At 43.7% G+C, this 15,614-nt stretch overlaps 1 protein-coding gene across 4 annotated transcripts in view; it reads right to left on the bottom strand.

Moving 5' to 3' along the window:
- Positions 1–15,614, bottom strand: part of ST7 (suppression of tumorigenicity 7) — a 225,826-nt gene that overhangs the window by 102,748 nt on the left and 107,464 nt on the right. For all 4 annotated transcript variants that reach the window (XM_074952094.1, XM_074952075.1, XM_074952087.1 and 1 more), the window contains exon 2: positions 82–164. In XM_074952094.1, coding sequence (XP_074808195.1) covers positions 82–164 — 83 coding nt within the window. The remainder of the gene's footprint in view (positions 1–81; positions 165–15,614) is intronic.

The following is a 15,614-nucleotide window of genomic DNA, read 5'->3' as shown; positions in this document are numbered from 1 at the left end:
CCCCTAAGAATCATGACAGCGTCGATCACACTGTGGATAACAAGAACTTTGTTAAATAAAAATAATGTATCTAGTACTTACCAAAATAAGACCTGAAATTAATGAAGAAGTGCCTGTCAAGGCAACATAGAACTTGGGGGTTAATGTGTTCAAAAACATACTCACTGAAAGAGAAAGAGAGAAAATCATGAGTACAACAGCAGGACAGGTTTTCCCTTTTGGCTTCCCCACTAACTCCACCCCCACTTTGAATAAATGACTTGCTCACCTTAAAAATAAAATCATATAAAGCACGTCTCTGTTAGTTTGCCCACACGTAAGATGCAGCCCAATGTTCTACATACAGGAGTTCATTTTCACAACAGAATCCATCACAAGGAGTTACAAATCACTTACACACTCACTTGGCCTTTTCCACTCCCCACTGCACAATGCCACCACTGCATTTTAAAGCTCTGGAAAAGCTAAATGCCAACAGAGTTGTTAAGGCAGACAATACAGTACCTTTCATTGGCCCAACCTATCCTGGGGAATCATGAATCAGTCTGAACCTGGGTTCAACTCCCTGCTCCACTTCAGACTTGTGACCTTGGATAAGCCACATGGGACAGACTTTTCAAGGTAGTTAGGCACCTAAAGATGCAGGTAGGTGCCAAATGGGACTTTCAAAAGCATGTAGGTGGCTAACTCCCATTTTCTGAAAATTCTACTAAGCACCTATCTGCATATTTAGGCATTTAAACATCTTTAAAAATCTGGCCCTTAGTCTCTCCGTCCCTCAGCACCTCATCTGTAAAATGGGGGTGACAACACTTCCCTCCCTCACAGGCGTGCTGGGAGGGACAAATATATTAAAGATTGTGAGGTGCTCAGATACGACAGTGATGGCAGCCAGACCGATTAGGGGAAAAAATCCACTAGCTTTACCAGTCTAGTTCATTCTGGAATCCCCAGGGGCCCAGCCCCCAAAACCAGGCATGCTGGTTGGGGAGGAGTCATGGCCAGTGTAGCCATGGAAGAATTAATTCAGCTCTGACAGGCTAACTGGCCTTCTATGAAGCCCTCCAACAGTAGAATCACCAGCTGCTCCCACTCAGTCTCTTATGGAGAATTCCTATAGAATTTGAGATAAAATAATCAATTTTCTATAGTGGGTTATTTTTTTTTGGACCATCCTACGGAATTTAATATAGAATTATAGCTCTGCTTTAGAATTGGATAGGATGGTTACCAGCAAACCAACCCAAAGCTCTAGCAATGAAATCATTCCCTACTCAATTATACAGGGCTCTGGAATAGCTTGTATGGAATCCTGTTGGTTTGATCCCTATTAATTTCTTTCAGATTTTACATACAAATCCTTCCAATCCCAGGGTGTTGTGGTCCTCACTGGAGGACACTGCACCTCTCTGCACCACCCCAAGTGATCCAGCCCATGACCTACACAGTGTCAAACTTGATGGGGGGTCAGAGGTATTGCCCAGGCCATGCCCACCACTGTACACTTTATTGTTTTGTTTTCTGAACAGACCTAACAGACTTGTATCTAACTATAAAACAGCCATTTAAAACCCTGATTGAAGGCGTGGGGAATGGCGGTGGGTTCACTCAGTTCTTTTCTGTATCTTTAAGAATGTCCCTTACTGAAGCTAAACAAACTTAAAGTGAAATATGGAGGGGAGATAATGAAGGTATGATATTAATCCTCACTGGCACATGGTTAATTTTCAATATTCAGTAAGAAATAGAATTGTCTACCAGAAAAGAATCACATAGAACTTGAAACTCTGCCAGGCAGAAGCTTTGTGTTGTTTCTGCATGCATCTTTTCTCATATTTTTCCTGAAGAAACTAGAAATTGTTAAAGAGCGTGTATGTGTGATTTCTCATTCTACTGAATTTACACTAGCATCAAACTGGCAGAGTGAAGTCAAGAACCAGACCCCATCCTTTTTAGTTCTGTGTTAGTTTTATCCCTCAAACAAACTGGAAACAATAGTGAGCCAAAACTTAGCTGGTGTAAATTCACCTACTTTCACTGATTTCACTGTCTTAAATGGAGCTATCCTTATTTACACCAGTTGAGGAACAGATGCAATATTCAGGATTTCCATCACACCTGATTTCTTTTCAAATACAAACTAACTATGAAACATTAGTGCCTGCTAAATCCAGCCCCAGGCTATGCTGAGAAGGAAGAGAAATGGAAAGACTGTAATAAGCTTTGCTCTGTTCAAACCATCCACACTTCCTTTTGAAGAAAACATTCCTCATTCTGGCATGCAAATGTAAGCTTGAGACATAATCAAAGTGGAACCCTGATGGTGTCACTGATAAAATTATAGTCTGCCAACTAAATCTACTGCCCTTCTTAGGCGAATATATTCCTGCAAAAAAACATCTGCTGGGATATTGCTGTACATGTGTGCCGGTCATTACTTTGCTACAATGCCAATGATGACTTCAGTGGTTGAACTGCAGCAGACTTTATTGAGGTGCTTCCCCTTCAGTTCCCGGGCACAGGAGTAACCTAACGGGGCATGGAACGTTAGAGTTTGTCATTAAATCAGGAACATTACCCAAGTGGGTTTTGATTTCCCAATGTTTTAATGACAGAGATTCAGTGATTTACCAAAATACTAAAGCCACGGTGCCTTCGAGCTTTAGAAACTGGGACATTGACATAGGGCCCATTTGGAGTCTGGGCGGAATATTGATTCTGTCCGTAACACTTAAAGCAGCATTTTCTGTTGAGTTGTGAGAGGGCACTGTTGCAAACAGAGAATTTTCTGTCTTGAGAGCAGATGAGTTAAGCACAGTCACTCAGGTCTTATCATTATCAACCACACTGAGTGAACGTTATATCAAGGAAAATTTGTCCACGTAAAGGACTGTGCAAACTCCTCTGTCTACTTAAGCTCTGGATTGCCTCTCCATGGAGTAGGGCAGAGGAGCAACTCCTGCTCAGGGGAAGCACCATACCTGTGGTGCTTTGGGAAGTGGGCTCTGTATGGATGTTTGTAGAAAATTATGATTTAGAGATGCTCCCTCATAAGGAACAGTATTATGAACATAGGAATTTGGAGATGTGCTCTGGAGGAGGGGGCTGGGAACACCCCATAGCTGTGTGCAGCAGTTCACCAAAGATGCTGTCCAGTTTGTTTTATTAAAGTTTCATTCCTTTCTCATTCATTGGTGTGTTTTTTAATGAACCCCAAGACAGTTATAGTCTCCTTGACACAGACTCCAAATAGGCCCTCTGTCAAGGGGACTGTTGTTGGCATGGTGCTTGTCAGAAGCTGGGAGAAGGGATATTGGATCCATATTTATACAGAGCAAATAGCCCCAAGTCCCTGCACAGGGGGGACAGAGAGAAGGGACATCTACCCTAAGTCCTGCAGAGTTGCTCAAACTTCGTGCAAGTGAGTATAGAATTTCACCTTTTGAATATTCCCAATTCCTCCAAAGGGCATTTGGAAAGTTCGCCATTGTCTTCATCACAAACAGTCTATACTGATTCATATTTTAATAATCAGAAGTGAGCAGAAATCGTTCTACGGTGGAGGGGATTTTTAGTGATACAATCTTTGTGCCAATGCTCCTGGTTTCTCCTTCTTTGCGTGTTCTCTCTCTCATACTGCTGGATACCACTGTGTTAACTTTAACTGCTTCTTGCTAAAACAGCTCCCTCCTCTTAGGCCCTGTCTACACCGGCAAGTTTCTGAGCAGTAAAGCAGCTTTCTGCGCTGTAACTCCCGAGGGGTACACGCTGCCAAGCTACTTAGTGCGCAGAAACTGCGCAGTTGCAGCGCTGTAAAAAAACCACCCCGACGAGAGGTGTAGAGATTTCTGCGCCGGGGCTACAATGCTGCGGTGCCTGTGTAGACACCGTGGTTGATTACAGCGCTGTGATTGGCCTCCGGGAGGTGTCCTACAGCGCCAGTTCTCGCCTCTCTGGTCATCGGTATGAACTCTACTGCCCTGCCCTCAGGTGAGCAACTGTGAGCCCCACCCCTGAAATGCCTTGGGAATTTTGAAAGTCCCCTTCCTGTTTGCTCGGTGACGCATGCAGTGGTCTCAGCGCATCTCAGAGAAGGGATATTGGATCCACATTTATACAGAGCAAGTAGCCCCAAGTCCCTGCACAGGGGGACAGAGAGAAGGGACACAATGCCGAGCTGCTGGACCTCATCAGCATTTGGGGAGAGGAGGCTGTGCAGTCTCAGCTGTGCTCCAGCCATAGGAATTATGATACCTATGGACAGAAGGCCACTGTGGATACTTGGGTGCCAGTTGAGAGTGAACCGATCCAGTAGGAGGAAATCTTGGAAGAGGATGTGGAGGGAGAGGGAGACCCAGGGGCAGAGCATGACTCGGAGGTCAGAGATGCAGGCAGCCAGGAGCTCTTCTATACCCCGGAGGAGGTTAGCCAGTCACAGCTGTCGGAGCTTGGCGAAGTGCAAACAGGAGAGGAGGCCCCTGGTAAGTGGCTTTGATTTTGGGAATCTCTGATGTGAGTTGTTGGGGGCAGGAGGGTTGCAGAAAGTAGGCTTCTGTCTGTATGATGCGCTTACCACCACGTGCCTAGTCTGAGTGACGGAACAGGGTGTTGATTGACTCCCTCACTTCACAGGAAACTCTCATGGAGATACTGGGCAATCCGCTGCCGCAGGATCTTTGGCAGAGCTGTTTTGTTTCTTTCCCCATTAAGGGTAACTTTTCTGTGCCACTCTGCCATCACTGGGGGGGTGGGAGGGGGGGTGGGAAGGACCATTGCTGCACACAGGCAAGCAGCATAAGGACCAGGGAAAGAGCTGCAGTCTTCAAGAAGACCATCCCTTGATTCCCTGCTCACCCTCAGCAGCGAGGTATCTTCCATAATGAACAGCCTGTGGAAAATGTGGGGACAGTAATGATTATAAGGCCCCTCTCGCACCGTGCTGGCTCTCACCAACAGCCATGTGCCCAGTGTACAGTACGGTCCTAGAACACTGATTTCCCCTTCCCCTGCGGTTACTCACCATTTTGGGAGTCTTGTGGCTTGCCTGGGTTCAGCCAGTTAGTGACAGGTATGTGAATAGTGGCTGTGTTTTAAATCACTGAATCAGTGGTCTTTGTGTTGCAAACAATACTGCTTCTGTAAAACATTGCATTTTGGCTGCACACATATGACCTTGGGAGCCCAGCCTCCCTCTTTGTTATCACTGGCTGAATGACTGCGCAGAATTAGAAAGCAGCCACGAAGAACTAAAGAGGACTTTCTGCATGATGTCATGATGTACTCCATGGCCGAAAAACAAGAACTGAAGGAGTGGGAGGACAGTGAGAAGACGGACTGAAAGGAAAACACAGTGCGCCAGAATGAAACCATGGAGCGGCTCTTAAAAGTTATGGAGCGCCAAGCAGACACATTCCAGGTGCTATGAGCACTGCAAACCAAGCAGCTCCGCGTCTGCCCTCCCCTGCAACTGCTGTCACAAAACTCTTTCCCATGTGCCCCCTAGACACCGCCAACACACTCTTATCAACCTCCTGGCTCCAGTCTGTACCCGCTGCATTCTATTCCTCCCCCGTCACAGTCCAGCCCTGCAGACTCCCAGTACCCCCTGCTCTCAACACCCGTCCCTCTGCAGTTTAGCCCTGGTGAAGTGCATGTACTCCAAAGGACCAGGTTACATATGATACCTGGACATACACAAATCTTTAACCGTCCTGGGACCCCACCTCCTCCTGGGACCCTCCCTTCCCACATCCCCCACAGTTTTGATGTGTTTTTTTGTTTCTCTCTCCCCTCCGGTTGTTGTTTTTTAATAAAAGAATTGTTTTGGTTCGAAAGCAATCTTTATTCCATTAACTGAAAGCAAAGAGAGCCCTGCAAAGCAACAGGCAATTTTTTTTCAACCTTCATAGTGCATCGTCTGCCCCAATCACAATCACCTCCTAGCATTACAAGCACTGCACTCCCGAGCACAGCAACAAATATTAGTGGCTTTCAGCTTCAAATTGCTTCCTCAAGGCATCCCTGATCCTTATGGTCCCGTGCTGTGCCCCTCTAATAGCCCTGGTCTCTGGCTGTTCAAATTCAGCCTCCAGATGCTGAGCCTCAGTGGTCCAGCCCTGAGTGAAGCTTTCACCCTTCCCTTCACAAATATTACGGAGCGTACAGCACACAGCTATAAGCATAGGAATATTGTCATTGGCCAGGTCCAGCCTCCCATAGAGGCAGCACCAGTGGGCCTTTAAACGGCCAAAAGCACACTCAGCAGTCATTCTGCACTTGCTCAGCCTGTTGTTGAACCGCTCCTTGCTGCTATTAAGATGCTCCGTGTATGCCTTCAGAAGCCACGGTATTAAGGGGTAGGCAGGGTCTTCCAGGATCACAATGGGTATTTCAACTTCCCCTACGGTGATCTTCTGGTCCGGGAAGAAAGTCCCTGCTTGCAGCTTCCTGAACAGGCCAGTGTTCCGAAAGATGCATGCGGCATGCACCTTTCTGGACCAGCCTGCGTTAATGTCCGTGAAACGCCCCCGGTGATCCACAAGCGCCTGGAGAACCATTGAGAAATACCCCTTCCAATAAATATGCTTGGTGGCTAAGCGGTCTGGTGCCAGAATTGAAATATCCGTGCCATATATTGCCCCTCCGCAGTTAGGGAAGCCCATTTGTGCAAAGCCACCTACAATATCACGCATGTTGCCCAGAGTCATGGTCTTTTGGAGCAGAATGCGATTAATGGCCCTGCACACTTCCGTCAACACGAGTCCAATGGTCAACTCTCCCACTCCAAACTGGTTAGCGACCGATCAGTAGCAGTCTGGAGTCGCCAGCTTCCACAGTGCAATCTCCACGTGCTTCTCCAGCAACAGGGCAGCTCTCATTCTCGTGTCCTTGCGCTGCAGAGCTGAGGCGAGCTCATCACACAGTCCTATGAATGTGACTTTCCTCATCTGAAAGTTCTGCAGGCACTGCTCGTCATCCCAGACGTGCATCATGATGTGATCCCACCACTCAGTGCTTGTTTCCCGAGCCCAAAAGCGGCGTTCCACTGTGGTCAGCACCTCTGTGAATGACATAAGCAATCTCGTGTCGTAGCTACTACGTGTGGCAAGATCAATGTCAAACTCCTCTTGCCTTTGTAGTTTAAGGAATAACTCCACTGCCACTCGTAACGTGTTAGTGAGAGCAAGCAGCATATTGGTCAACAGTGCGGGATCCATTCCTGCAGACCAGAGGCATAGCACGCAGTACACAAACCATTGAAAGATGGCTCCAAATGCCGACGGAAGCACAGGGGTTGCTGAGATGCAAAGCAATGCATCACTGGGCATTGGGACAGGACCCAGGATGTCCCACCATCCCCTCCGCCTTCCCACAACTCTTAGCGGCAGAAGAGGAAGAGATGCTCTGTGGGATAGCTGCACAGAGTGCACCGCTCTGAATACCGCTGCAAGTGTGAACATGCTATTGTGAAGGCAGCTGAAAGTGTGAACACACAACAGTGGTTTCCCTTCAGCGTTCTCTGAGCAGCGCTGTAACTGCCGGAGCTGTAACTCTGACAGTGTAGACATACCCTAATACCATTGCTGCAACAAAAAGGGCTACAAGCCTGCAGGTTCTTCAGAATATGTGGGCCACATTCTCAGCTGATGCAAACTGGCATAGTTCCACTGATTTATTGGAGCTATGCTGATTTACATCAGCTGATTATCTGGCCTACGTATTTTCAGTCACTTTGCTTTTTTCTTCAGTTGAAAGAGTAATACAACTACTAACCCATGACAATTATTCTGCCACAAGGTATTAATCCCCCTGTATGTTTTATTATTAAAGCAAATTGTTTTCCAGTGTGAAACCTATGTTTCCATATCCATCAGACTAAATACAGGAGAAAACATGTGGTCAGACTGTGCTCCCCTTGAAGTCAATGGGAGTTTTGCCTGAACATTAATGGAAGCTGGGATTTAGCTTTTCTATATTCAGCGCCAACTGCCTGATTTTCCTCAAGAGCCTATTCCCTTTAATTATTGTTAAATCCCAATTGCTTCCAAAGGCTTTTGTAGATGGCTGAAATATTTTTAGTGTGTTTGTGGAGATAATAGAATAACTACAGCCTGCAATATATTCTATTATTCAAAATCATTTGGGGGAAAAGGATCTAACACAGACTGCTAGATACCTTAAATGACCCATTTTAAAATTAATTTTAACTCAGGCTAATTAACAGCTTTACTCATAAATTCACTGAAAATTTATTTTGTCCTGAAAGAGCAAACTGCAATGTTTGTTCAGGATACATTGTATTTTGCATACATATCAGAGTTTGAATCTCCAATGTATGTCTAAACCGCATCTCAATCTTAACGCAGCTTGTTGGTCCCTCCATAACTGCAATCTCAAAAGTAAGTTATAACCCATAGGGCTCACAGACAGGGTGGGAGTAGAACAATGGTGAATGAAGGCATGAGTAGGTGAAAGTTCAAGGACCCCACTCAGACAAACCAATGTTCAGAGTTCCTGCCTCAGAGTGAGGAAAGCCACAAGTTCTTGAGTTTAAAGTGAGCCATTTACTGTCTACCCCTTCAAATTGTCCTCCCCCTAACAATCTTTAGGAGGGCCATAACTCATTTGGGACAAGTGTACTCAGGTCAGATTGGCTGGTGCATATGAGTATCATGGCCCCTCTTCCCCATAAATATAAATAAAGGAGGAAGATTTGAGGTTAACCAGCCATTAGGGGGTGCATCAAGAAAAACCCTAGTCCCATAATAGGGCTTTTCCCTGGGAAGCTATTAAGAGTTTTTACTTCTGCAAATATTCTAAAGAAATTACCAAAGAAGAAGAAAAAAACACCTAAAAGTTGAACAGAGCTAGTGTGCGTTTCAAATGTAACTGAGTTCTTGCAAATTCTAAGTAGCTTCCTTCTCTAAGGTCTCTTGGTGTAAATTAATAATCAAAACTTGAAAACATCAGTGCCTTGGGAATGAGTGAATGATCACGTTTGCTCTACCAGAAACAATTAGCACCTCTGTGCAGTGCACAGGAAAATCCAGATGCCCACTTACTTAGTTCAGCCACCTACCATCATGCTAGAGCAAAAGGCCTGAATCAGAGTCAGATTCAGACATCTGAGGCCTGTTCCAAGGGCCACGGGAGTTACTGGAAAAGATTCCTGTGGACTTCAGTGGTTGTGGATCAGGGCCCTGATGAGAAAAACGATGAGGCAAAATGTGGCATAAAAGCTGTCTCTAGCTTCACATGAATAATATCTGGCAACCTACACAGAGTTTTACATCATCAAAGCACTCTGGACCTGTACGAATACTGACTAATTGAATAAGAAAACATCCTGGTTTGAAGCAGACACCTTTCACTGCTCCACTGACATTTTTTCCCTTTCATTATTTTGGGGGAGGTGAAGAAGCCAGCAAATTATTCTCTGGTGTCAAATATGCATAAGGCCAACCCAGGATACCAAAACTCAAGTAGAGTATGTGGCTCTTGGCAATAACAAACATGTTACGGTTTCTATACTTCCATGTATTTTTAAAACATTTTAAAAATAGTTTAATATTTTTCAATCCTTTATTTACGGTAATGGGTATTTAAAGGAATCTTGAGTTCCGTGGTTTATGGATTTTGAGTATACAGATATGGAAAGAGAGATCAGTTCATACTGCATGAAAGCAGCTATTGTGATGCAGATCTGGAGTAGCATGGGCACCATGCTGCAGAAAAGCAGGGACATTACCACTGGTCTTCACAATACAATGGTGACTTGAGTTCATTGCACAGCTACTGCTAATTGTAAACTGAATGGAAGGCTGGGCCAGTCTGAGCATTCAGATTGGCTAATGTACTGGCAGCAATAAACCCTGTACCAACCAACTGAAACTGCACCCCCATTAAAAAATCCAGACGTCTCATATTTTGAGGTTTTCTCATCTTCAAGAACAAACTCAAGAGAAGTCATTTTCTGGGGATTAATGAGCAGATGGGGATAGATTGACCAGCTAGTAAGGGTGAAAAATCAAGGCAGAGAGTAGGGGGGGGTAATAGGCACCTATATAAGACGAAGCCCTGAATATTGGGACTGTCCCTATAAAATCTGGACATCTGATCACCCTAGATGGAGATAACAGCTGCTGGGCGGCACTTTGAACCTGGGTTTCATTCCCAACTCTGCCACTGACCTACTGTGTGACCTTGGGCAAGTCACTTCATCTTTCTGTGCCTTTGTATCTTTCCCCTCCCTTTATCTGTTTTGTCTCTTTCAATAGTAAGCTCCTTAGGGCATGGGCTATCTCTTACTCTGTTTTTGTATGTGTCTAGCACAATGCTCTGATATCAGGTGGGACTGCTAGTAACACAAACAACAATAACAGTAATGAGCAGGTGGTGTAAGCTGGATGGTCTGAGAATGAGCGATGAAGGGTGATATGGCCATGCCGAACTGATTCCATTAGCTGTTCCTCTCCAGACAGTCTAATGGTTGGGGTGGTTTTAAAGTGGAGAATTTGTGTAAAGTATAATATTGTTTCTGCTTGTTAGCTGGACTCTACTGCAACACACTTTCAACCTTAACTCCTTTATAATTAATTTTTTTGTTTGCAAACTCATATAAGACCCTGTCAACACTTATTCAGATCTATACCATTTTAAGATATCCAGGACTTCTCTGTCGTCTTAGTTGTACTTTAATGCAATACTGCATGGAGAAGTGTTCCAGTGTGGTTGTGACTGGGGATTTCCTTTCTTCACTCTGCAGCACTACAAGACTCCTCAGACTGAAACTGCTTGCATGCATGACCAGAACATGTATTGCAGAAAGACATCTTAACTGTTGAGTCATGTTGTGGTCCCCTTCTATAATCATGTACACATCTGTCCGAGAAAGGTAGGGTAAGTTCTGATATCACAGTGCTCGAAAATGAGAAGCCTTGATGCACTGTGCTGGTAGTGTGGTTTCTGAATATTATAATTTATCTGCATTCTCTATTTCCTTTTAGACATGCATCATGCTCATTTCTCTTGTAAGAGAAAGCATCACAGTATGTACAGCAAGAGAAAACCCAACTCTCTGGAGGGAAAGCTACAGCACGCATCATGAGCCAGATACATTTGCAACTTGCTAAATACTCCCTGCTCCCTCACAAAGCAATCCCACTTATGCTATAGCTGGAATACTATCTCAGTTTATTTCATTGCACAGTGGGCTAATTAGATGAAATTGTACTAAGTACTGCAACAAGTTTTGGAAAAATGTAGATAGGCTACATGGTGTTTGTTAAATCTCATGTGCCTATTACCTTTACTATACCTTAGACTGAGGCCTTAGATAGGTTTATGAGGTTTAGCCTTTTAAAGCTGTACTAAAATTAAAGCCAATTACTAAACTTCATTATATGGAGTCACTTAAGACAATTAATGGCTTTTGTTCTAAGTACCAGATCAGCACAGTTCAACCTGCAGTTAGAATAGGTTTTGCCCTTTTCTGACATGCTAAGTGTGGGGTATTGATTCCATTTGATTTTGCACTTGCAGCTGGAAGGATCATTATGTTCATTATTAATTAAAAAAGCACCTTTCATTAAAGGTTTGCTACGAGGATTAGCTTCAATGCCTTAGATAATTAAGATTAGAGTAGGCAACCCTCATTGCTGGGTGATAACTCAGACATTGATCAACTGCTGGTGTTCGTGAAACATCAACAAAAGACAAAAAAGGTCTCACAGACTCCTGCGTTGTAGAAAGACCTCTGAACTCTGGGTCAAGTGGTAGACCCTTTCTATAATCATGTGCATATACCTAGTCCTCTCACTGCCCCTTAGAGAGATATGAAGAGACAGAAGACCTTTCTCCTACCAGACTTGCTTCTTGGCCTTTTATCCAAGGATCAGGTGACCAAGAAGCTATCACCAGATCCCTCACCTCAAACCAATCACCTGGGAAGCAACTAACTAGGCACTGGTCGGTGAAGTCTAACTCCCAGAAAAGGCCATCCCAACCCTGAGACAGGGAGGATGAGGGGGCAGGCACAGAGTATTCCTGTTTCAAAATCTTAGTGAAATGGTTTAGAGAAAGGGGGAAGGAGCCTGAGATTTCTCCCCTCATGTACTCCTCCCACCCCAAACTGTGTGGTGACCTACTATCTGGCTGAGAACTAGAGCTGGTCAGGGCATTCTCCGCCCCTCCAAAAAAAACGTTGAAGAAAACAAAAGATTTTTCATTGTTGTTGAATTTTTTCTACAAAATGTTTCAGGTATTCATCATAAAAACACACACTGAAAATTGTTTAGTTTTCAGCAACCAAAAACTGAAAACTTTCAGCTAGTCAGACACAAATTTTTGGTTTAACTGAAAAGTGTCACCTGTCTGGTCCAGTTGCCAAAAAACTAGAATATTTTGTTATTGTTGTTGGTTTTTTTTTTTAGCTAAAATTTTTCTCAAAAACAGATATTCCAAATCAGAAAATGTCTGTTTTGACTGAAAAGCCATTTTTTGATTAAAAAAAAAATCTTAAATGAAAAATCTTGATCCACTCAACTGTCAACATCAATATGGCACCTAAGGTAGGCTGTGCCCAAGCAATATTAGGTGTCTCCTTACACTGGCTGAGCAGAATGTGTTTGAACAAGAGCAGGGAATGCTACAAGGAATCTATACGCTCAAGAATCTTCCTGTATCGAACCTCTATATTTTAGGAATTGCAAAGATGCTGTTCACCTTGGTATCTAAGCAATTGTGAGATGCTTGTGAGAAACATTAGAATGATAAGAGGCAGCAAGTTCATGGAGACTTGCCCAGGATGCATAGTCGCTAATGTCATTATCCTATTACTGAAAATATATCTGTGCTTCCTGCTTACATAACGTCTGCTGTTTGTTATGGGAAAGATGGGTGAAAGAAAATTGATTTTCGGGGGGGGGGGGGGGAAGAGGTGGGAAGGGAGTGTTTATTTAAGTTCATCTTTGTAGTAAAGCTGTAGAGAAACCTATTTTTCTATCACTGACAAATGTTGGACAATTCTTGATGCCACTCTAGAGGTGCAATGATACAGCATTAGATGGAGAAAGAACACTGAATTCCAATATAATGAGTTTTGTGGAAGAAATTAAGAGAAACAATCACACCACTTTTCTGTGTTAAGCTACCTGTAAAACTCACTAGAACAGGAAAGTATTGTAATATTTTTTTTCAATAATTTCAATAATTGGTGCTCTGGGTAATGTGGCATTGAAAGTAGGAAAATTATTTTTTCATCAAGTGTGGTTCATTATTGCTCTAATTAACGCTCCCCCTTTACGATACTAGTCACTCAGATAGTAATTTGTACCAAATGGAAAGGTGCTACAGTATGAGGAAATCTATCACCACATTCCCTACATTCCTGGGAATTTTCAGGGAAGGTTTAGCACTAAGTTTGACTGTGACAATACAACATAGGTTATCTGGAGGTTTCAAGGGTAACAAACGCTTTTGATGATTGGGAGGTTTCTATGGTAGCTCTGTAGATATCACTGAAGTTTGCACTCAGGTCCTGAGGACAATCCTGTTTTGTGTAACAGAGATATGGATAAGTGCGGTACACGTACAGGATATCTAAGTGAAAGCATTGCAAATTGCTTTAAACAATACGTGTTTTACTATGGCTAAATGTAAAGGTGTACATCTGGGAAAAAATGTGTAGGCCACACTTACAGGATGGTAGACCCTATCCTGGGAAGCAGTGACTCTGAAAAAGATTTAGGGTTTAGGGGTGGATAGGGTTTTGGGGTGGGTGAGGTAGTTGTTGGGTGGGGACCTCCAACAAACACCTGCACTATGGTGCTGCATTAAGTGAAAACCCCACCAACATAAAATCCAGTTCATTTTAAAAATGAGTGAAAAGTGGTATCCCTGCCCGTAAGTCCTCCAGCCAATTTTTGTGATTTTTGTATTAATCACATATTCCCATTTTTAAAAAATCTTTAATTCTCACCTGTTGTGTGAAAGACTCACAGGAACAACGGGGGATACTAACGGATTGTGCAAGGGGATCAATGAAACTGACCACACATAAAGTGCTGTCAAATGTATAAAGAAAAAAGAAGCCGAACAACCCGTTTTTTTCATGAGACCTTCATCTGTTCCAAAAGGGGACGTTTCAGCCTGGTTTCTCATGATCAGTAAGTCCTTGTGGAGAAGGATAAATAGACCAATCATCTGCTTGGAATGTGCGATTCCCTCAGACAGAAGAGACACTTACTATGCTCATCCTTCCGAGGGCTTAGTCCATGACAGGATGGAAAGGGCTTGAAGCCCGCAGGTTTTGAGTCCACCATTATAGAAGCTCTGTACAGAGAGTCTGGCCAGTGACGTTTAGTCCAGACACCTGGTGATCAGTTCCTGGCAACTGAAGCAAGAAATCAGAAGTGGTTCTGATGATTTGCAGAAGATTTTGAAGATTAGCCTGAGCTAAGAACTAGTGGTTGGAGATTCCCACGGTTTTGTCTTGCTGCCATGGGTAATAAGAGGGAATTGAGGGAGGGCTGCAGCTGCCCTGCCTTTTACTCTCTCATAGGGCAGCATGAAGTGTAAGGTTGGAGCCTTTTTCTGCAGTAAAAACAGCAGCCATGAGATAAGTTGCAGAGAGAGACATCCTCAGGTTTCATCTAAATTGCACCAAAACAATGTAATGTTGGTCTGTTAAGAAGGCACTTCTGTCCTAATCACCCACCATCACCAGATAAAGAAACAGATCTTAAAATGTTTAAAGAAAACTTTCTTTGATAACACTCTGTCTGGAAAGAAACCACTTATCAACAGTTGTGATTGTGAAATTTATACTTCTCTATTGTTTTGCTTTTATGGTCCCTACCTCTCTATTGTTTATCCCTGTGGTCTCTGTCTGAGTCTTTAATTGTTTCTGTCTGTTGCATAACTAATTTTGCAAGATTTGAATCAACTAAAGTGGTGGGGGGTCTGAGTGGTTAAAGAACTGTTTCGCAATGTGTTAGGACTTGTTAAAGAATTGTTTCATAATACTTAAATAAACAGGACTGGTTAACATACAAATAGACAGGACTCAAGTTTCATTATAAAAATTGGGGTTGAAGAAGAAATGAGAGAGAACCCACTTCCAGGACCCCGCACAGCTCAAGATCAAAGCTGCCAGAATACTCTGCATGACCATGCTGTACAGCAACTGAAGCTTGCCTGGCCAGTAGGAGGAAGGTCGCCTGCGCACTTGGGAGTCCTGAGCATTGTATGCTTAGTGTGTGTATTCTGTTTTGATAACTCTTAATAAATAGAGGTTAAGGATATTCCTGTGTAAGGATCTTTCACTGGGAAAAGACCCATAGAGCCCTGCGTCCACCAGGAAGGGGTGTTAGCCCTGAGCCCACGAAGGGGTAAAGTTGGGTCCCTTACTTCCTGACTACCAAAAGAGAAGGTAGGGGGTGATAGCCTTAAATTGTGCAGGTAACAGAAGAGCCTCAGGGCACATATGTTGCCCTGCTAGGCATTGCTAGTAAAAAAATACCTGGCCTTGCACTTGAGGCATATGTGCATCTCCAGGGGGCTCCACACTGACAACACGCTCAAAGAACCTACATTTCCCACTGTAAGAAGGTTAT

The sequence above is a fragment of the Natator depressus genome, chromosome 1 (genome assembly GCF_965152275.1).
Source record: "Natator depressus isolate rNatDep1 chromosome 1, rNatDep2.hap1, whole genome shotgun sequence".
NCBI lineage: Eukaryota > Metazoa > Chordata > Testudines > Cheloniidae > Natator > Natator depressus.
This window is presented reverse-complemented; position numbering and strand designations above follow the sequence as displayed.